Source organism: Mesoplodon bidens, assembly GCF_964165515.1.
Source record: "Mesoplodon bidens genome assembly, chromosome: 5".
Classification (NCBI taxonomy): Eukaryota; Metazoa; Chordata; class Mammalia; order Artiodactyla; family Ziphiidae; genus Mesoplodon; species Mesoplodon bidens.
The window spans coordinates 43171964-43196150 of NC_138161.1; the positions used below are offsets into that span (position 1 = coordinate 43171964).

General features: G+C 34.6%; 1 protein-coding gene across 2 annotated transcripts in view; it reads right to left on the reverse strand.

Annotated features, from left to right (window-relative positions):
• Window positions 1-200: 200 nt before the first annotated feature.
• The window catches only part of PROS1 (protein S), a 60838-nt gene continuing 36851 nt past the window's right edge, over window positions 201-24187 (reverse strand). Inside the window, exons 7-15 of one of the 2 annotated variants that reach the window (XM_081235753.1) lie at window positions 24019-24144; window positions 21265-21386; window positions 19558-19673; window positions 16551-16740; window positions 11115-11282; window positions 9638-9806; window positions 5943-6094; window positions 3708-3933; window positions 201-606 (exon numbers count right to left, since the gene is read on the reverse strand). In XM_081235753.1, coding sequence (XP_081091879.1) covers window positions 446-606; window positions 3708-3933; window positions 5943-6094; window positions 9638-9806; window positions 11115-11282; window positions 16551-16740; window positions 19558-19673; window positions 21265-21386; window positions 24019-24144 — 1430 coding nt within the window. In that variant the 3' untranslated portion in view covers window positions 201-445. The remainder of the gene's footprint in view (window positions 607-3707; window positions 3934-5942; window positions 6095-9637; window positions 9807-11114; window positions 11283-16550; window positions 16741-19557; window positions 19674-21264; window positions 21387-24018; window positions 24145-24187) is intronic. The other variant, XM_081235752.1, reaches the window with a different exon arrangement.

Below are 24187 nucleotides of genomic sequence, written 5' to 3' on the forward strand. Positions count from 1 at the left end.
AGGTCCTTTATTGGGGACCGACTTGGGAGGGACTGGTAACAGTGGTATTTAGTCACGTGTACTTTTGTTTGGATTCCAACAAAGGCTTAACTTCCTTGCCTTCCCCCCACACACACACACAAGATATTTAAACACTAGTTCATGATGATAAAATTAAATTTTACAAACATAAAAATGAAATGTCATTTGTAGCAAAAAAATGAAAATTAAAAATTTTTATAGGTTTCATTATTTAATTTCTAGACAGAACAGAAGAATATTTTTAATGCGATTTGTATCACAAGAGAATCTTGTTTTCTTGAAAAAGGACCTTTTTAAAATTCCAGGTTAAAGTACCACGAAATAATCAAGGTCTGCACATCACAGATAAAACCCTTCAGCTATTATTGAAACATAAGTATAATTACACACTGGAAAAAGATATTATCAGCAGAGAAAAGATGCCTTAAGTATTCTTTGTCTTTTTCCAAACTGATGGACACGAGTGAGCTCTAATATCATTATGTTTAGAAATGGCTTCATCCAGATCCAACTGTACACCATTAATGTTCACTTCCATACAGCCATTATAAAAGGCATTCACTGGTGTGGCACTGAATGGAACATCTGTAAAAACAGAATATTAAAATATTAGCCCAGGATTAGCATATTACTTGCTTATAGTTAGAGGAATTATTCAGACTGCCCATTTCCAACCAAAATCTAATCCTAAAGGAAAAGTTAATAATGTAATTCTGTTCAATAAATTCATATTAAGTGACTCCTGTGTATATAAGGTATTGTGCTTGGCACTGAATTCAGCATAGCATGAGTTCCTCTGATTTCGTAAACAGTTCCAGCCAAACCTTAGGTAAAGAAACATACTTTAAAAAGAGTAGAAAATAGCGTATTCTTCCTTGTGATGTTCTACTTTATTATTTCCTCTTTAAATCTGAGCGATAGTTTAAGCATTATTAATTCATTTTTTCAACTCAAAATTATAGTTATTTGGAAATCTTTTTTAAATGCCACAATAAATATATCTCTTTTATTTTTGCTGGAATTCTATATTTTCCAAAGAAATAGTGTCTTGCTGAGCATACAATAGCAGGTCTTGATAGGGAATTCACTGTTATGCAATGTTTGGTGTTCTGAAAAATAACAGTTTTAATAATACTTCAGTAAATAGGGCCTCTAGGCCTTTCTACACTTTCACTCTCCTTATCAAACTTAATACTTAGGTGACACCCTTGGATTCCTAAGAACTGTGGTTCATCTTCAAAACATCCATCTCTCTACTTGCTTCCTCTTTTTTTGGCATCTCATCTCCATAAATTTTAATCCCAATGGATATTCTTCAGCCCTTATTCTTCCTCCTCAGTGTCTTATGCAAAAATATATATATATACTTCAAATGCCCCACTTCTAACTTGCCAATGTAGTGAATAAGTCCATACTTTTCTATGGGCTCATAGCATCTTTTAAGAAAACCTTTCAAGTCTGGCTGACTATCATAGGTTATACCACTATTATAAATATCCTCAGAATCATCTATTTCCCCTGATTTTTAATTCATAACATGCAATTTAACATGCCTATTTTGCATATCAATTAATTTACCCAGCCCATAGTTCACACTCTCAACGTCTCAATTTCCAGTTCTCCTCAATTTTTCCTCACTCTTTTTCTAAACACATCTTGCCTAAAGTCAGTTCTCAGTGCTGTTGCCAAAGTCCTGGAACCACTGAAATTCTGATATTTTCACTGCTTTTGAACCCTTTCATTGTTTGTTTGATTTCCTAAAATTGCATTCAACTAATTTGTGAATAAGGTAGTAGGTGGAGTTCAATGCAGAATTCATTCATTTGAACTGTAATTTTACTTCCTAATAATTAATCACGTTAATGTAACTATGTATCTATATCTATCCATGGATCTATCTATCTATAGGTCTATTTATAACTTTTGCAGCCTATTTACTTCTTTTTTCTTTTTGTATATCTTGGCCGCGCCGCATGGCTGGCAGGATTTCAGTTCTCCGACCAGGGACTGAACCCGGGCCATGGCAACGAAAGCACCGAATCCTAACCACTAGACCTCCAAGGAATTTTCCTACAGCCTGTTTACTTCTATTCCCCCAAAACCCAGATAAAATTTCCATATATGGGAAATGAACACACTGAGCAGTTAAAGTAACTTAATGAAGGTTACTAGAAGTCTAGACATCAAACTCAGAATTCTCCCCATGAGAATAACATGCAAATGGTATTTGAAAATGCTTCTAAAAAACTTTCTGTCTCAATTTTTTTGTCATTTAAAGAAAAGTGTTGATGGCAATTTTATGTTTTCCAATATTAACTATTTTTCCTCCAGTTTTCCCCATCTTGGTAAATGGAATCTTCACCCATGCAACTGCTCATGCCAAATACCTAAGAGCTTCTTTCAATCATTAATTTCTAATAACTTTGTTTCTCACATACATCTCCAATCTATTCACTGTATATTATCTCCACTGCCCTCACCCTAGTACAGCAGCTTCCCCAGCTTCCTCATCTGCAAAATGGAGATAACAATAGTACCTACCTCACAGGACTACTTTAAATATCAAATGGGTTGATATAATTGAAGCACTCTGAACAATGCCCAGACTGTTTATTATGCACTAAATATGCACGATGGCAGTATCGTTGTCACTACTGTGATTATTTCTGCTTCTCCATCTGAACTACTTCAGTAGCCCCCAACTCATCTCATCCACTTTTGTCTCCCACCTGTCCATCTCCATCCATTATGCAGGGGAATTTTTTTAAACTTCATTATTGATATACCGCCTCCTTGTCTAAAACTTTTTAATGATTCTCAAGGCTCTAATAATAAGATGCACGACACTGAACCAGGTCTACAAACCTCCCACCCACCCACCCATTTCACAGCCTCCTCTTGCAGTACCATCCCCCTTGCCCAATGTGCTCTCACCATACTGATCTTCTATATATTCCTCAAGCATGTCAACCCCTTTCCACTTTGCCATGGACACTTTTACCTGCATACTAGCTCCAGTCTCCACCCTCATCACCTGGTTAACTTCATTTAATCCTTCAAATATCAGATTTGTATCTTATTGCCTTCTTCAGAGAGCTTGTTCCTGGCCCCCATAACCAGATCAAGCCTCATTTTCAGGCTCTAATAGCAACCCCTCCTTTTTTTTCATAGAAGTTATGAATTTTTTTTATATTTTCCTAATCACTTGTTTAATATCTACCTCTGCCTCTAGATTGTAAAGGCCTTAAGAGGAGAGATCATATCCATTTGTTTATTGCTGTGTCCCTACTGCCTGAGACGTAGGTTCTTAATAATATTGGGTGACTGATGGTTGAATTGAAGAATAAATATTAAACTCAGAAGATAACTGTGAGGATAAAGCGAAATAATAAATCATCTCTGGGTAGGACAGTCAAATGCAGCAAAGCTTGGTTAGTTTCAGTTTACCATTAAATAAATTAAATGTACCAATAAAATGTTCATGCAAACCCCCAGAAAAAGAATAATGGATACTGGAATTTTCTCTTCCCTTCTGATGCCCCTTTACTCTAATTACATATGCTGTATATATAGATATAGATATAGATAGATAGATAGATGCTGTTTTACTACAATTACATATTTAAAATACTATTAATTTCATTTAAAATATACTTTTTAAAACTGAAGAAAAAGTAAGAAGATACCTGGAAGGCCACCCAAGTAAGTGGCCACTGTTTCTTTCATTGCTTTGTCCAAGATGGCAAATTGTCTTTGAAAGTCTTCAGAGTGGAAGCTGTCTTTTCTATTTTGAGTCAACAGCTCCAAATTGTTTCTGTTGACTCTAATTTCCAGAAGGGATTGTTGATTAGAACACAGACTTAGGGCCTCTATCCGAGCTATTACCATATTTTCAACAGATACCAGGATATCCTGAAGAACAGAGCAAAGACGCAATATAAACATGTACTAACGTTAATGCTGCTTAAGAGAGATTTTAGTTTGTGAAATTCAAAAACAGAATTTCAATGAGGTGGGGAAAAGTATGATAGAACTTTGAAATTTATTTAAATGAAAAAACTACTATTATCGTAATCATAATTTTAAAATACACATTAGTTTTAAAAACTCCAGGTTTAGCTAAGATATACACGTATAGCAGGTTCCGAAAATTCAATAAACTAACAGCATTGTCTCACCAACAATGGGAACCAAAGTAGTGTCTTAAGCAATACATTTCTGTTTATGAGCCTTCCTAATTTCAAAACCTACGTATGGAAAAGGAAGGAGTTGAATCATTCTTTGTTGGGGAAAAGACTTGGAAATTTTGAAGTGCTTTAGTAAGCACATGCCAGCAAGACTGAAAGGTTTATTTGTGCCACACAAGAAATCCTGTAGACTTGGGACAAATTTTATGAAGTCTCTGAGAAGGAAAAACCAGGATTGCCAGCAGTAAGTTACAGAGTATTTACCAGAAGGTTCTCTCTCTATATATATTTTTTTTCTGAACTTTTCAAACTGCTGATAAACTAAATTACTCAACTTTTTGAGGGTCATCTATGCATCTAGCTTCCTGGAGTGTAGAGGAAATATAAAAAGAGAGAAAAAATAAAATCAAAACGAGGGAAACGGTTGTTATGATGCCTCTCAGATGGTAGAAAGATAGTCTGAAGTGTTTACTTAGGAATCCAAGATACCAATGCTAAGTGAAGCCTATACTTCCCAAATACAGCTTAGCTGAGGAAATCTGTTACTGTGTTATACACATGCATATCCTGAACTCAGGAAAAGTCAGCTGAGAAAATGTTCCAGAATGATCAATATTATGTGGAATAATGTTATGAAATGTTGTTCACAGATCATAAGAAGGCAATCTGACACATCAAAAAAAAAAGGGGGTTGTGGCCATGAAGACAAACACAGAAAAGATAAAATAAATAAAATAAATATCAAAGACATGGCACTTGTTAACCTCCTCTACCATGTGAATAGAGTGTTGAAGGCAGGATTTCCATTTTGCTTAAAGAACAAAACAAACAAGCCAAAAAAAAAAAGCTGAAACCCAAATGTAGCAAGCTCCTGTGGTCACTGGAGACAAAAGCTCAGCAGGATCTTTTTAGGTTGCTTACAGTTAACCACCAGAAGCTCCCCCCATCCATCCTTTAAGTGGCAAATAGCATCCCTTTTTATCACTACAGGCATTATTCAATTATATGTCTCTTTCTAAAAGCCACAGAGAGCATCCAAGCCAACCGCTGGCACAAACAAAAGCTGCTTGCTGTAACTTGGAATCCCCCCACTGTGGATGACACAAAGACAGAACTATTAGCCTCTAATAGAAGTTGAATAATACAGATCTGATAACTCTCATGTTTTCTTCTATCCAAGAGTTTTTCCTGTGCTTTCTCCTAATTTCAAGGCAGAGTTGCCAGCAGGAAGCCAAATAGACTGGTTTTAGTTTTCTGTAGTCTTTCCTAATTTACTTATGGGAGAAAAGATTAAGAGTGCCAGAAAACACAAAACATTATAATTAGGCACTGAACATTTCAGAGTGGATTGCAGTCAGACTCACTTCTATTTTGTTAATACATACAAATTCCCATGATACTTCAAAGATTCTGAATAAGGGCAGATCTCTGGGTACTCAGAGAAGACTCCAAGCAACCTTTGTGTGAGTCTGCCTAATCTGAGCTATAGACTGCAATAGGCTTTTCCATTGCCCCCCTCCCACCCCTTTACTTGTTGGTTCAAACCTTGGAAATAAGCCAGCAAAAAAGTAACAATAATGAATATCTATTGAATCTTTAATGATGTGCTAAGAGGTTGTGCCAAATAGCTTATATAAGTTATTTAATTTTGCACTTTGAGGTAAATACTGCAATTTTACCCATTTTATGGATTAAAAAAATTACAAACCAAGGATCATAAAGGTTTAAAGTTACCTGAAGTTCTTCAGTGGTGGAGTCCACCAAGGACAAGGCAAAGGGCACTGTGTTACTGGAAACCAAGGCCAACATAACACCGGTGCCCGACGATGGGCGAATATTCAAGGACACATTTATTTGCCAAGCCTCAGGATTGGATACATTCTCTGCTTAAACAATGAAACAGAAGCAGGATCAATGTCCTCCTAAGGTGCACCAGAAGGAATTAAGTATAATCTTATCAATACTCAAAGCTATCTTTGTGTGATACTAAAGATTTTAGTCCTCTTTTTCAATGATCTATATAACCAAGGCAAAACAAAGCAAAAGAAAAACAGTTTTTAATGCAGGCAAGAAACACAGATGGAGCCTCATCCTTTTGTTCTTCCTACAATTCTGGATTGTGGTGTTCAGGATTACTATGAATTTTCCATTTGCTCTTTAATAGCTCTTCCTTCTGTCATATATTCTCCAGTGGTCAAATCTCAGAGTGGTTGTAGTTTAAAGTACACATTAGAAGAAAGTTCAACACATTTATTGTACTATTTCAGAGGGAAAATTTGGGTATAGCTGCCATCCCCCGCCCCACTCCTCTTCCATATAGGGGTCAGATTAGAGCAGTGGGAAAGCAAAGTATGATTTCTGTACATAGGGGTGTGGGATGGTTTAATGGTAGAGAAATACTCTGAAGTCAATAGTTAACTTTGAAATTCTAATAGGAACTCTTGTGTGATTCTCTTATCATAATACTTAACATTCTTTCTCTTAATTACTAGGTCAATTGTCTACCCAACTAGAGTGTAAGCTCTACATGTCTCAACCATCACTGTCTTCCTCAGCAGTCACTTAACAAATATTTGTTGAATTAATATGATTTCAAAATAGTTTGATTTCTGAAAATATTACTTTACAATCTGAATGCAGTCTTCATTATTCAACATAAAGTAATGTATAACAATAGCCCAAATACTACTTGGAGGCTTTAAAAAGGTGGATGTGAATGGAGAAAATAATTTTCCTTTGACAAGATATTCTTCCATTTAGCCACATCTAATACTATAACATTTTTCACTATAATCCTTTAATTCCCATGCAAGAGAAAAAAAATGCATATAATCATTTTGAAGTAAGTAAATTTACTCTAAGATATTAACAAACTCAAACTAAAATGAACATGCAAATGTACAGAAATTATAATGTAACATTAAATATTAATTATAAAGTAGGTCACTTTCATATTATCTGTGAAATAACTAATTACTTATGAAAGTAATTTCTTTCAGGTGCAATAAAACTCTTATTTTCATTTTCTTTTCAGAGATTTTTTTGTCCTTTGAACAAATTGTGGGCCTAGTTTTTGCCTATGTCCAGTCATCAACTCAATTTAAACTTAAAAAAAAAAAAAACCTTCATATACAGAACAGAGCTAAAGTTAAAGACATTGTATTAATTTATGTTAGGAAACAGAAAGCACTAGTGTAAGATGCTTTCTTAAAACTGTAGTAATACTTTTTAAGGCTGAAAATAAAAAATTTAAAATACGTTTTTTTCTTAAAGCAGAGATATCAAATCAACACTAAATTTATAATACACATTGTTAGTAGCTCAAATAATGAACTCCTAAAACACAAAAAGACAGAGACACTAATAAAATAATTAAGATACACAAATACCTAATAAACATATGGTGAGATATTCAACTTCAGTAGAAACTGGGATAATAATTAGAACTACAAGATTTAATTTTTCTACTCTCAAATTAGAAACAAATCCCAAGCATAAACTTTCTTCTGTTGGTAAAAGTATAAATTGATAAATCATCTTTGGAAGAGAATCTGATTGAACAGTAGGAATTATACCTTTGCATAACCTTTGATGGAGAGAATCTGAGATTCTCTCCTACAGAATTAATCACATGAGGGTACAAGGATAAATATCCAAGGATATCCCAGAAGTATTATTTGTAAAGGTAAAAACCTGGGGTCGGTTTGGCAAGAGTCCCTGTTCCTATTAGACTATAGAAAACCGCAGAGAGTACTGTTCCCATTCTTAAAACAACAAAAGACCAATTATCTATATAAGTACAGCTTTTCTTGAACTATCACCAAGAGCTGAGGTTGCAGAACAACTGACTAGAAACCTAAAGGAAGACAGGTGCTTCGAGGGAGAAACAGGAGGAGAGTACTCTCTTAGCCAAGGCAGACAACAAACACTATACAATTTGGTAAAAAGAATGTAGGTAAAAATTTTAACAAAATGCTGAAGTCCAAGTAGGGGCTGGTGTGAGAATATAGAAGCCAGGGAAACTGCAAACACATGGGAAATTCATACCCATTCAAAGGATCTTACTGGGTGCTCAAGAGAAAAACTGGGAGAAGAGAAAGAGATTAGAGAAAGTTTCCTTCCTAGTACAAGCCCAAGGGGAGAGGAACAGCAACCTGCAGGAAAGGCACAAAGTCTCACCCAGATCACTCTTTGTCTGCTCTAAGCAAGACTTAAAGCATTAGGGGAAAGGCAGCAAACCTTATTGCTATGAGGTCACATCAAAATCCCATTGCACCTACAGATTAGGGAATGAAAATAGCAAAAAAACAACAACAACAACAACAACAAAAAATCATTTACTCTGGGGAAGGAGCAGGAATACACCTTGAATCCTGACCATTAGATATCTCCCTTACTGGTGGGCAGGAGCAGGGCAGTGGAAAGTCCACACCCCTGAGACACAGGAATGTTAACACCTGTCTAAGACTGAATCTGCACCAGAACATTAGAGAATGCTCCTCTGACCCCCAGACCCTTCTAAATTGCTAGCAAATGTCAAGTAACAACTAAGAGCACTTCTGGGAGTGAAACAAGACCAGGGAGAGACACTTTCTTGAGGCAAATGAAAGGAATATCTAAAGCTGAGGGTAGATCAGTTATTAAGAAAAATCCTCCGGCCACTACCCTAAGCACAAGGTATATTAAAGGAACTTGAAGGGTAGTCATGGAAACAAGAAAACCGAAGCAGCTCAATTCTTGACTAGATTGATTCAAGTCCCCTCATTAAGTGTCTAGCAAAAGGAGAGCTGTACTCATCTCCAAATATAAATATTATTTATCTCAGTCTCTACTGTTTTATCTGACACCCACCTTTAAACAAAAATTATTAAATGCAGAAGGAAGCATGGAAAAATGACCCATAGTCAAGAGAAAAAGCAATCAATATGACCAGATTTAGATATGACACAGATATTGGAACTGTCAGACAAGGAATTTAATTATGATTAATAAGTTGAAGGCTTGGGTGGAAAAGATGGACAACATGCATGAACAGATGGGAAATTTTAACAAAGAGGTGGACATTTTAGGAAAGGATTAAACGGAAATGCTAGAAATAAAGATGAATACTTTTGATGCATTAATCAGTAGACTCAGTACAACTGAGAAACTGGTGAACCTTAAAACAGGTCAATTTAACTTACCCAAAATTAATCAGATTATGTGCCAGTAACCTTTAAGTAACAACATAAGCATATTCAACTACATTTTTTCTGCCAATATACTTGGAAAAATTCTATTAAAAATATATAACAGTATGAATAAGCCTAACACTATATCTGGCACATAGTAAGTACTCAACAATGTTTACTGAAGGAATTATTGCTGTTTGTTAATGAATAAATTTAAACAGTAATGAGAAAAGAAAGATAAAATGGGAAATCACTTACTATAATCTATGCTAAATTGAGCAACTCCAGAACCAGGATAGTAGGAACCCTTCTCCACAGTGACAAGACAATGTTTATTTTGTTTTTCTTGAATGATTTCCTTTACTCCTGAAGCTCCTTGATTCATCAAATTCCAGCCTCGAATACATCCATCTAGACGAGGGTTAATCTAACAATTTAAAATATAGATCAATGAAAGCATTTTAAACTTAAAAAAGACAGACTCATAAGTGAAGTGGCTTAATTGATTATAGATATAGGTTTTCATTTAGAGGCAAAATTCTTTCTTTGATGACATTTTAAAGTATTTAAAATATTTTGAATTTTATCTAAATTTTGTTCAAGGTGTCCTTCAGATGGACAGTCTTTTTCAGTAAAAGTGAGCTTACGCCATCAGAGACCTCCACTGGGATCCTAATGATTTTTAACACCTCAAGCCCCACCTGCCCCATCTGCGTCATCCAGCACTAACTCTTCTGCTCTCGAGTTCCATATATGCTTCTAGCTGTGCCCCTGAGTTCTAAGCTGCTTTCTGTTTTTCTTTAATTGCATTTACAACTAGGTTTGTCTTGCCATCAGACACTAAGCCTCTTCAGGAACAAAAGTGTTTGCATTCTTCAGTCTCACCAAAGCAACCAGCCACATTCAAGACATGCAGCCATTTCACAAATAGTTGATTCTTTTTGAGTAATTTATTTTACTTTAAAAATGTCTTGATTTATCAATTTCAAAGGACAGGTATATTCACTCTGACATGAGTTAACTAATTCAGGTTTTATAGCATATCACAGAAATCTTTTAAAAGCTAAGGTAACTGAAATTTGGATACAAAATGGTCAATATTTAAGTTAAATCAGCAAGTGTAAAATTGGCAGAGACACGACTTCAAATGAAAAATTTTAAACTCTTCAAGGTCATTGATTAGTCTCCTTCATGAAACCTTTTCTATGGTAGTTAGTCAAATATCACATACAGAAAATCATCTGTTATATCTAACTTCAATTTATGACAGGCTGCAGTTATATTCCCACAGAAGATTTTTCTTTTTAAAACATTCCACCTTATGTGCTATCCTTATCTCCCAAATTTTGGTCCTAAAACAGACCTAAGAAAGTTATTTGACAGGCTTCTACAAAATCATGTAATTTTGGACTCAAATATATGTATTTATATGTTTAATGGCTGAGTATGGACTATTATGATGTTAACGTTGAACTGATACTTGGAGAATTTTTGAAAATCTACTTCTCCATGAGTAATGCTGGGAATTTAAATGGGCTCAAAAACACTACATTCATTTTCTTATTTCCTTAATATAATTTCAAGGGTTGATAATGTTATTTTTCCATGTTCAATTCAAGTTTTCACAGTTGGTGTGTTCAACAAAATATATTTGACTCTCAGAAAAACACATTTTCAAATCTATTACAGATGAAGGAATTCATCCATGTTGAATGATATAAGCTTGGATCGTTACCGGTCTAATGAGTGCATTCTCCACTTTCCGAGGTATTCCTGCAAAGTATACTTTGGTTTCTAGAAACCCATTGGTAGGCTTAAAAAGGCTTTCAGGTTTATTTATATTCATTACAGCTTCTTTAGCTATTTTTACACTAATACTCTGTTCTAGTTCTTCCACGGAGACCTATAATTAAAAAGACAAAAATTATCAAACAACCAAACATTACTGCATTTCATTTGAAACACCATGATTGAAAAATCCTGTTATTATTCCAGTATATAATTTTCCAAAGTAATCATTTTACTGTACTTGTTAATTTGTTCCAATACATTTGAAATGTCACATTAGTATAAAGGTGATAAAAATGTGTTTTAGTGTGGTAATTCTTGATCGAAAATTAAATCGACACCATATTTTAAAGTTTAAAAATCAATATTTTTCCATTACATTTAAACACCCATGTATAATATATATCTTTCAACACCAGTGTGCCATAAAATTAACAGTTTAAAAAAAGAAAGTGAGTCACTCTACAAAATCTTAGAAAACTTTTAAGTGCCCTTATTTTGCATTTGTCTGATAGTATAAATATGAAATCAATAAGGTAAATCAATTTTTAATATAAATTAAGAGAAGTTAGTACATTCAATATTCTGTTCATTATGCACAAATTATATTTTATTTCAAAATTCAAAGATAGTTGAGGTCATAAGAAAGCACAATACATTAAATTAAATTGGGTTTTTCCAATTTTGAAAGTAGTTTGGATTGCTAAAAAAGGTTGGAAGTAGTGGTAACCAACAATAATAATAATAAAAAAATCTTCCCTGGACTTCCCTGGTAGCCCAGTGGTAAAGAATCCCCCTTCTAATGCAGGGAAAGAGGGTTTGATCTCTGGTCGGGGAACTAAGATCACCACATACCGAAGGGCAACTAAGCCCATATGCCACAACTATTGAGCTTGCGAGCCTCAACAAGAGCCCACGTGCCGCAAATTACAGAGCCCACGGGCTCTGGAGCCCGCGAGCCACAACTAGAAAGAGAAAACCCGCACGCTGCAACTAGAGAGAAGCCTGAGCTCCGCAATGAAGAGACGGCGCGCCTTAACAAAAAGATCCCACATGCCTCAACATAGATCCCGTGTGTCGCAGATAAGACCTGATGCAGACAAAAAAATAAGGAAAATAAATAAATATTTTTTAAAAAAATCTTCCCATAAAGGCAATTTGAAGAACCACTGCTGCAATCTCCTTATGTAAAACTGTAGGACTCAAAATGCAAACTCTTCGTTTACTTATCAATCAGGGAAGCCAAACAATAGGCATATTAAAGCACAACTACAGGAAGGAAAAAACTATGCTCTAAAGTAAAGTAAATAAATTTGGTAACATTTACAGATTTAAAGTTGGTCAAGGCTCTGTCCTTAATATAACCAGTCACCATCATTTTATTCTAATGATTATTCCCTCCTTGAAAGATGTTCTTAACTTAGCCTCCAGGACCTCCATCTGGCTTGCTTCTCCTCACACCCCTTCTCAGCCTTCTTTGCTGGATCCTCTTCTTCTTCTCAACCTCTATAATAAGCCCCAGAGTTCATCCCTCTAGTCATGCAAATATTTTTAAAGGGGGCTTTCCTGCCCCACTCTAGGGCAAATTTGGGGGTGGTGGGCACTTTTAGTTTTCACAGTAAGAAGTATGCTGACATTGCAAGATGCTAGACACACCCTGCAATATGCAGGATAGTCATGCAAAATAAATAATAAAATATCCAATATCCTACAAATTTTCTGAACATTCCTAGTAGATATTCATGTAGGGTATACTCATGCTTATAATTACCTGTGTTTGTGTGTAATATAAACACAAAATATCTGTTGCACCATTTCAGCATTCACTGAATTTTTCAAGAATGTAATAATCTTGTAAACAAAGAACAGACTGATGTTTGTTTTGTTTGGATTTTTATCAAGATTTTCTCACCATTTTGGAAAATTACTATTACTAATGGCAACACCATTTATGCACTTATGGTCTTTGAGTTGCCAATACAACACCCCCCAGCATGTCTTCAGTTGTAGCTTTCATGTTATTCTATGTATAGGAGTAAGCTTTGACAAATATTATAGTTGAACTTGAGCATTTACATATGGAAGTATATATTACTTTTTAAAAATTATTTTCTTTTTTATATAATAATTAGAGCATTATATTGGATGTGATAGATTTTAAAACCATAGATTGACAATAACCAATCTCAGGGCCTTTAAAGCCCTCTTTACACTGAATACCAAAAAGTTTTTATCTACCTTAAATTGAAGGCTGGACCTTCAATTATATACAGAATCTGACCACTTCTCACCACTCCCACTATCAACACTCCAGTCAAAGCTGCCATCTTCTCTCCATTGTGTTACTGCCATAGTCTCCTAACCCCACATCCTATTCTGTCCATACTCTCTACTGTCTAGTTTCCACAAAGCCATTAGGTCCTAACCAGGATTATCTTTTAACATGCAAATTAGATTATGTCACTTCTCAAAATCATCTAAGTTAGCCTAAGACTCTGTACTTGCTGTTCACGTGACAGAATTATCTTCCCCCCAAAAGTTCTCCGGTCTTGTGCCCTCAAGTCTCTTTCTAATGTAATCTCATCAGAGACGGCTTTCCTGATTCCATATGCACACTCACCATCATCATTCTCTATTGCCTGGCCTCGCTTTTCTTTTTTCTCATAGCATTAATCACTATCTGACATGTCTATTTGTTGATGCATTTGTGGTTTTCATCTCACCACCACAATGCAAGCTCCATTAGAGCAGGGACTTTGTTTTATTCACTGTTGTATCCCCACCACCTAGAAGAAGGAATAGCACATAAAGTGCTCAATAAATATTTTGTTGAATAAATGAAGTTATTATACAAATTATATATTTCCCACCAATATTAGGATTATACCCAACTATGAAATATAATAATCACTTACAAAGTAACAATACTTATTCCTACAGGTTGTAGCCATTCTAATGACTTAATCATTACACATTCAATTTTTTTAATCTGAATTACAAAACAATTCTGTTATATGCTTTAATTCTAATTTCTTATTTTTAAAGTATTTTATTTAAAATTTAAAAATAATTTAATATTAGTGAAACAATTGCTATAAAGTGAATAGTCCAGTTTACAGATTAATTTAACTTAACCACTTTGTCATTAATTAAAATTAAAATACTTATTTAAAGTATTTATTTATTTGAAATAATTTCTGTGCTGCATAAATTTGTTTGAAACAGTATATAATTCTTTAATAAATCATCAGGATTAAAAGTTAGTAAAACTACCATGCTCCCATACAATCTCTTAAATATAAAAGATATGGAGTGAAAAAAGAAATGTTATTTATTGCGGGGGGAGGTAAAATGCATAAATTGTTACAATATTGAATTACAATTTAAAGAAAAACAGCCAGCACCAAGTTTATTACCAGAGTCAAGTTTTTTTCTGACTTGCTTATTGTTCTTAAACTTTATTTTTTATATAAACTTGTATTCAGTTTATAGACGGAGATTTTAATTTAAGTGTTTTAGTTAAAACATGGGCATAGGGCTTCCCTGGTGGCGCAGTGGTTGAGAGTCCGCCTGCTGATGCAGGGGACACGGGTTCGTGCCCCAGTCTGGGAAGATCCCACATGCTGCGGAGCGGCTGGGCCCGTGAGCCATGGGCGCTGGGCCTGCGCGTCTGGAGCCTGCGCGTCCGGAGCCTGTGCTCCGCAACGGGAGAGGCCACAACAGTGAGAGGCCCGCATACCGCAAAAAAAAAAAAAAAAAAAGAGAAAGAAAGAAAAAAAAAACCATGGGCATATCATTAAATAATAGTTTCTTTTTAACAAGAATCATAAACATAGGAGACAAATAAAATGAAACTGAACAGCTACCTTCCATCCATCCCGAATCCTGTCTTTAATAATATCACTCATGAACAGTTCTTTAATAAACACTACTTGCAACTCATGATAACTTCACAGATAAATATTTACCTTCTTCTTTATACATATTATATCCTACCTAGAAATTTATCTAAATTCATCTTCAAACAGCTGATATTTTCAATTTGTATAAGCTCATTAGAAAAAATTCTGTTCACTGTCTTTTGCTGCAAAACTGATTTTAGCAGTTTTAGATAGGTGATTTAGGCATTAAAATGTATTATTCAGCTCATTGGAGATATAGCTGTATGCATCAAATATTCTAGATACAGATGTAGTGGGAAAGATGTAGTAACAAAGATACACTAATAAGCATCAGAAGTCAGAGAATTTTAGTGACTTCTCTGACAGTTGCTTTTGATCTTGTGAAGACACTATTCTTTTAGAGTTAGGAGCCCAAAATCCATGGCTGCCAAATGACAGCCAGCCCCCTTGTGGTGAACCACATCTGCACCCAGCTGTTCTTTATTACCACCTTCCTGTAACATATTTCACATTATATTGTATTAGTTCATAATGCAGCATCAGCTACTAAACTGTGAGGTACTAACCTCAAGAGCAAGGACAAACTCTTGCTATAGTTTTAGTGCCTTGAACTCAGGGATGTAGCACTTTAAACGTGCTCACTAAAAGCTTATTGAGTATATGACTGCAAGAGTGGATAAATATAGAATGAAATAATTTAGTGATGACTTTACATGGCTGCTCAACATGGACCTCTTGTCAGTTCCCACAGGCTTAGAAAGTGTCTGTTTGGGGCACAACATTCTTCTCTCAGCTGTTCTCTGCTGAAAGTAGCATTGATTTAATTGCGGAAAGGAATTCTCCCCTCTGTGGACTAACAGTAATCCCTCCTCCAAGTAATTCCTTCTCCACGAAAAGTTCCATTTTAATACAGTAAATTAAAGTGCTGTTCTTGATTATTAAAATAAAGACTCACTTTTAGGGATTATCTAAAAATGCTAGTTTTTAAGCACTATAATTGGTACCAGCTAATGTATCCTGTTTGTACAAACTGATTATACCTACATGATAATATTTAAAATTAAATTAAATTTTTTATTTTGTTACTATGTGTATTTCTCTTTTACATTAAAAATATTGATGGCTATTCAGTGTAGTTGTCCTTGATCAGTGGTCTTTGAATAACCCCTGACCTATAGAAGCGATATCACTGTACACCCAGTGACAGCCACTAAAAAAGGTAAAAAGTTAAGGACAGAGTAGCTGTCTTTAACAAAGCAAATAACTGAAAACAACTTCAGTTATGGGAAATCTGCAATATATTGAGAGATAATAACTTCTCAGGTTGTTTCAGGGATTTACAGCATGTAGAATATACTTCACACAACATCAGATAAACCCAAAATTATTTTGCTTTGGTATCACTATTAAAAAAATGATCAATGATTTTATACAAATTGCATCAAAGTGGAAAGATTCTTTATGAATTCAGCAAAACGTACCATATTCCATAAACCATCATTAATAACTTTGCCTCCAGTTGTGATTTTGGCTGTATATTCATTCTTAAACTGAATTTCAATCTTTCCCTCACGAAGTGCAATCAGGAACCAAGCTGACTGATCAGAAGATTCTGCATACAGGATAACACCTTCTGAATCATATGTCCGGAAATCAAATTCAGCTGAAAATCTAAACAATGGACAAAGAGAGAGCCTAATAGTAAGAAATATTGAAGACTATGTTATTCTCTTTTTTCTTGTACTGCAAACAGCAATACGTGGAAAGAGCCAACTCTCTTTCCCTGGAAAAAATAAAAGAGAAGGGCAGGATTAAGCTGTTCTTGTATTATCTCTGGCTCTATGTGTGTTTAAAATCAAGTTATTATACTTTCTTGCTTATTTGTGGAATCTTTTTTCCCAATGAAAAGATGCTTTGATAATTTTTCATCTTTTGGCATTTGTTTTGAAGGCACTCTTTAAAATGCTGGAATACTCATGTACAAATATTAGGCATATTGTCTTTCTCCTGGAGCCTTTTATACACTATATAATCTGACATTAAGATTCCTTTTTTTTTTTGCTATATCCATACGTGATTAGTAAAAGATGTTACAATTCCATGATTGAAGTTTATCCATCAAAAAGCATATTTTCCTATGATTTCATATATGTCCGGAAGGAATCACTCACAGAGATATACAAGATAGCATCTGGATGATTGCAAGCATAATTAAGACTTCATGTGTGGTAAAGGAATGTAAAGTCAAAAAGTTTTAAATGTATCTGTTCATTTAATTTCAAAAGCTCTCCCAAACCCTAATTGCATAAATCACTATACTAGAGTACATGGAAGGAGAGCTTAAAAGATATAGACATGTGTTTGGGGCTATCAGAGCTCTGATAACACCTGTTGCTGTTAAGACTCTGCACATATATGTATGTAGCTGCTACAGGGGAGGAAAAAATCTTAAGGATGCTAGACTAAAAACTAATATATATCAATTCAGTGCCCTTAGGATACTTTAATGAGAATTAGCATTAAAGTTTCCAAGGGACCAGCAAAGCGAAATGACTGAAAAAAGATAAACAGGGAATAGGAAAAATAGTTGTATAACTATTAGTCATCTGAGTTAAGTTAAAATAAAGGTAATTTAAGTTAAAAATCAAGCATTCAGATAGTTACTAAATAAGGCAAGAAAGAATCCCACACTCTTTCTTATTCCACATATAATAGTATAGTGATAGAGGCACCATTTGCATGGGGCACAAATCTACCTCAAATGGAACAAAGAAAAAGTGATAGAATAAACTTTTTAGTCTTTAGAATTCCAAGAAAATATTATAAAGAGGTAAATGTGGAATAAAGTATGTTGGGTAGATAACAGTGTAGTAGGAATTTACTGAACTCAGATTATATTAAAAAGAACCATTTTGCTTCGAGTAGGGACTTCTGTTCTCTTTCATATTCATCACATTTTGCTGATGTGAAGCATATATTATCTTGCCAAAACCCAAATCTATGTACGCTCAGGATCTTATAGAAGTTCATCCTATTATGGAGATAATTTCCTTCTCTTTGTAAAATCATGCTAAACCAGTAATTCAAAGAGTCGTGTTCTGCACATTTTCTGTCTGGAATACATCAGCGTACTGATTCATTATATTGGGCAACATTTCATTCTTTTTCAGAAGTATTGTAGAGTGAAAAAAAGTAAATCTGCTAACTTTGGGGTAGGGCAAGTATTTGATCATGGGAAACAGAGCTGAAGGAATTTGCAAAAAAAGAAAAAATAAATTAAAAAGTGTTAGCTGTTCTTTGTGTTCGTTACACAGGTGGCAGCTTATAAAAATTCATCAAGCTTACATGTAAGATACATGTACATTTCTATGTTTATATATATATATACATTTATAATACTTCAATAAAAAGTTTAAACTAAACAAATAATAAACAAATAAATACTGAAAGAAATAATTGATCCAATTTGATCCAGTGTTACAGCCCAAGCATTTGTGAATTGTGAAAAATGAATACCTCTGAAAGTGCCTGAAGGTATATAATAATGAACTCTTCTCTCTCATTCTCATTACTCTCATAGCAAGTAAAGGTTGTCTACAATCTATATCACTAGAAGATAGTATTTGCTCTGAGATGTTAAAGGGGAAAACCACAACTTGGGGGAAACGAGAGTGTCAAAAGAGCACAATTAAATCAGTGAATAAATTTCAATGTTCCTTAATGATAAAATTTCTATGGATTGAGTTGAATTATTTAATGAATAATCACTCATATATCTAATGAATTAAATTCTAAATATTCATGCTTATCTAATTAAAATATTTTAAAACTTGGACTCTATAATCAGTCTCAAATGTTTCCTTTCCATTATTCCAACAAAATTGTGAAATTCTTTTCCTAGTTCCAACAATGTATGGTTCTGAGAAAATTTGATAATTAAAGTAGAGTCATGACTCAAAAATAGAAGCAAATACTCCCTCCCGAAAGTCAACCTAACTACAGGAACGGCAGATAAAGTACCCAGATAGTCAACTAAAATCATGTGATGCATTCCTTTAAAATACTACTTAAGCAATCTTATATAGTTTCCTTAATAATTATGAATATAACTATATTCTAAAAGCAGTATTTTTAATATTTCTCATTACTTAATTTTTAACATGTATAAAGAATGAAAATTTCACAAATACATTAAATCTACTTTCCCAGCTTCTTAGTAAATATGTATTCACTAGGAAAGGAAGAACTATGGGTTAAGATAAAATGGTCATTGGAGAAAATCAGCCTAGAACGACCCCAAATGATTCAAGCATGAAAATTACGTGTAAAGATAAAAATGAACTTTAGGGTACCTCATATCATCTGACTGATAATACACCTAACTTATCTGATAATAAAATTTCATACATTTTAAACCTTTCAGTCACTTCTTTTCTTATGTCCTGACTTGCTTATCTCTAGAAATTATCATTGACATTGGTACCTCACCTGGTGATTTCCGGCAAACGAAATTTTAAATACAAAACAACCCCTACAAACTGCTCTGCCAAGTAAAGCAATTCATAATTTTTGTCAAGGTTCAAAGGAAGACACACTGGAACAGCCTGGAGAAAAAGCAACAAAACAAACAAAAAGCGTAGGTTACTGCTTGGTGTTTGTGTCAGGGTATCATCCTTTCTCTATTTCCTAGTATTCTTGTCAAATGTATCCTCTGTGATACACTAAAATAAATTAAGAACACCCATGGTAATAATAAAGCAGTATCTTTTACTTCCTTGTATAGTCCATCAGTATAATCTCCAAGAATACACATGTTTTAAAGTCTTATTAAGCCAAAATTTTTCTGAGCAAAAATTTGCTATCTAGATAGTAAAGGGAATGCTGGAAAACCTGAATGGGTTAAATATAAAGTAATATATCACTGTAATCTCCAAGGAATTCACACAAAAAAAGTGATTTAGAGTCATCTGATGTAACATCAAGGTTTTTTCCTTCTAAGAGCAAAAACAAACATTAAAATGGAAAGTTTTTTAAGGGAGAAGTTCTTGGGCATACATACAGGGATATTCTGGGGGGAACTGTGTAAACAGCACTGTATTAAATCTAGGTCCAGAAATAATATCTCATTTCCTCTTAGAACTTCCATAAATCTATTCCAAGGTAGATGGTAATGTGTAACTACAACAAACACTGAAATAATAGAAAACCAAATTACAAAATAGACATGAACACAATACAGTCCAATGAAGTACTACCAAAGTTATTACGTATGCCAACTAGCTTACCTTACCTTTCTTTACCAAGTAGGTGTCATAACATGAAATGTTACATTTTTTGGACATACACAGCTTTCTCTGGGTAGCAGATATAGAGGTATGTGTAAATTCATGATTAAATCATTATTTAGTTTAGAGCTTTTTTTACTGTCTGCTTCATAAGCATTTGAAATTTCACTTTAACTTTTAAAAATTAAAAGAGATTCAAGAATTTGACCAAAGATCACTAACATGTGATCCTTATTTAGGAAAAAAAAAAGAGCTTCAAATGTTGACCTATTTATTACAATGGAAGAAGAACTAGAACCTACCCCCAACATTCAATTTCTGGATCAATTATGAATTGAATTTTAGTAACTAAAAGCAATTTTGAGAGATACAAATTAACAAAATTGACCTCTTTGAATTTCGATATACTTAAACCCCAACTAAATCCTACTCTGACAAAGTTGTTCCCACCTGAGATTTTATGAGCACTCCTGCAAGTACTAACATGCCTGCGGCACGATCAAACTTGTCAGTGTGCGATAAAGAAAAGCAGACACTGGAAAATGTTTTCTCTAAAGTTCTATGAAAAACTTTTTTCTCACAAAGAGGAGTATAAACCTCAGCTTTTCTTAGTGTCTTAAATAAACATACACTTTGCATTTTATAAATGTACAGGCTATACAGATGAGCACTCTCTGAACTGTGGCCCTGCAGCTTTTCTTTTTTTTAATCCAGTCACTAATTATCCACAATGTTTACCACTTACATGACCAAAATTAGTAAAATAGATTGTGACTCATAGCCTGCTTTGAACTATAGCAATTATGATAGACATCTGTATTCTCTCGATTTATCTCAACTATGTGGAGAAAAGTACCTGGTTCTTTCATTTTAAAAAAGAGATGGGAAGGTTAGCCTTGCAAAATGTTACCTCACAACTCTTCTGATCTTGAGCAAGTTTGAATCCTTTCTTCCCATCACAGTAACAAGAGTAACCTCCAGGGTGATTGACACAAAGTTGAGCACAGATGTTCTCAGAGCATTCGTCCACATCTGGGGTAAAAGAGAACATAAATTTTAATATCTCCTAAATGTTCAATCCCACAGAAGAAGGACTATGTTGATTTTAGTATGAGATAATCAATGATAATAAATCCTTAGTGAAAGAAAATCCTTTGACATCAAATCACATTTATACACTGGCCATGGAAATTTAAGTGAGTTACAAGTGTAATTTCTATTTATTTATATACCTGACCAACAAATTTAATGAATAACTTTCAGTAATTAATAATTAATAAAGATATAACAATTATATTAATTTTATGATTTTGAAGAAAAAAAGACTGAGAGTCTCCACGTAACTGTCACATCTGATCATATGAATTCCATTGACACTACTTCTTAACTCTTTGCTTTGAAGAAAAGGAAGGGAAGGGAAGGGGAGAGGAGGGGAGGAAGAGGGAGGGGAGGATAGGAAGATAGGGAAGGGAAGGGAAGAAAAGATCTCTTTTAATTGAAGGTTAATATAATTGGAGATTAAATGAACATATCAAGAAAATTTCACTTTCCATAATGCAATGATTACTGGTGACAATAAATGTAAGGACATATATTTATTTCTTATGTAAAAACACAAAAAACAAAAAAACAAAAAACCTGACTGTGCTATTACCTCCCATACTGTGAAATCTTCTATATGGTACCTGTTCCTACATCATATTTTAAGAAAATCATTCTTGAAAAGCTGCAATAAGATACTTCAACTAAAGTACACTTCAGAGCTACCTACGATCCTTGACCTTTTTGATGAATACACCCTGTGATCTTTGAAAATTCCCAAACTCAAATACTATTATAGCATTTAAGTTCTCCCTTAAAATGCCTTAAAATAGACCCCCCAAGTTAGTTAACCCTCAGTACCATAAAAATTGAATAGTATAACTAGAGTAATAAAGTATTATATATTTATATAAATATATTTATATTTTCACATTAATATATTTTTTTAAAAATCTGTCATTCATTGAATATAACTACAATATTGATGATGAAGTTGGCTAATAATAAATCTGCAAATGCTTAGGGCTTACTACAGTAATTTCCACCTGGAGTGTTGGGAGAGTAGAAATGGTGGGTTGGGAGGATATTTTTCAGTGAGTGCATAAGGATATAACACATCAAAATCTCAAAAGGAGTACAAATAGTTGAAAAAAAAACGATTCTAAGATTATTATCAATTTAGGCAAACTCATAGAGACAGAAGTAGTTGGAGGTTATCAGGGGCTGGGAAAGGGAGGAGGGGGAATTTATTGCTTAACAGTTACAGAGTTCTGTTTGGAAAAGTTTTGGAACAGATATGGTAATGGCTGCATAACTGTGTGAATGTAATTAATGCCCCTGAATTGTACACTTAAAAATGGTTAAAGGGCACATCTTATATATATATTTTGTCACAATAGAAAAATTATTGATTTGATTAGTTTTAGTCATGGTATTAAATTCATTTTGAAATTTTAAAAAATTCAAAGGAGGATATGAGATAATTTATATATATCCACACTTTAAAAAAAAATCTCTCTAACACAGTGGTCCCCAACCTTTTTGGCACCAGGGACTGGTTTCGTGGAAGACAATTTTTCCACGGACGGTGGGGGGATGGTTCAGGAGGTAATGTGAGTGATGGGGGGCGACAGGGAGTGGCAGATGGAGCTTCACTTGCTCATCCGCCCCTCACCTCCTGCTCTGTGGCCTGTTCCTAACAGGTCGTGGACCGGTGTAGGCCCGGCCGTTGGGGACTCCTGCTCTAACACATCTAAGCTACCTGAGGCACACAGGACAGCACCACTGGAGCCAAACGATGTAATCATAAGCTCCAAGGGGTTCTCCCAAAACCACAGGCACTGACATTACTAATCAGTACTTCTCAAGGTTTTAGAGCTTGGTTATCATTTGGTTATGAAGAGATTTTCTTTTACATATATTTAAGTATAATAGAACTAGGTCATTTACTATTTTACAATAAAAGGCACACTGATATATGCACAGAAAATCATTGAAAAGCTTGGTATAAAACCGAAGGTTTCTAACCACCCTTGTTGTAACACCCACGTGATTTTTAAATTTGCCTTTCTTTTTGTGCATGTGTTCTTCCTACGAGCTTGAAGTTCTTTTTATCTTTGAATATTATAAAATGTGTTTTTTCCCTGGTGGCGTAGTGGTTAAGAATCCGCCTGCCAGTGTACGGGACACGGGTTCGATCCCTGGTCCGGGAAGATCCCACAAGCCAGAGCAACTAAGCCCATCCACCACAAGTACTGAGCCTGCTCCCTAGAGCCCGTGAGCCACAACTACTGAAGCCCGCACGCCTAGGGCCCGTGTTCCGCAACAAGAGAAGCCACCGCAGTGAGAAGCCCACACACGGCAATGAAGAGTAGCTCCCGCTCGCTGCAACTAGAGAAAAGCCCGTGCACAGCAATGAAGACCCAACACAGCCAAAAGTAAATAAATAAATAAATAATTTTAAAAATGTGTTATTTTGCTTCTATCATATATGGGAGGTCTCCAATTCATATACAGTGTAGAGGGCCAATCAGATTGCATACTACTAAAGAACCAATGCTTCTCATATCAAATCAGCGTGCAAACACCCTCTTCACCACCAATGACACCACCAGAACTTTACCTTCACAAGACTTTGATATGGGATTGTATCTGTAGCCTTCACTGCATTCACATTCAAAGTCTCCTGGGATGTTCTTGCACACAGCTGTGCCACAAATGCTTGGCTTCACAGAGCATTCATCCACATCTATAAATGAAACCAGTATATTAAAAAACATTTTTCCCATACC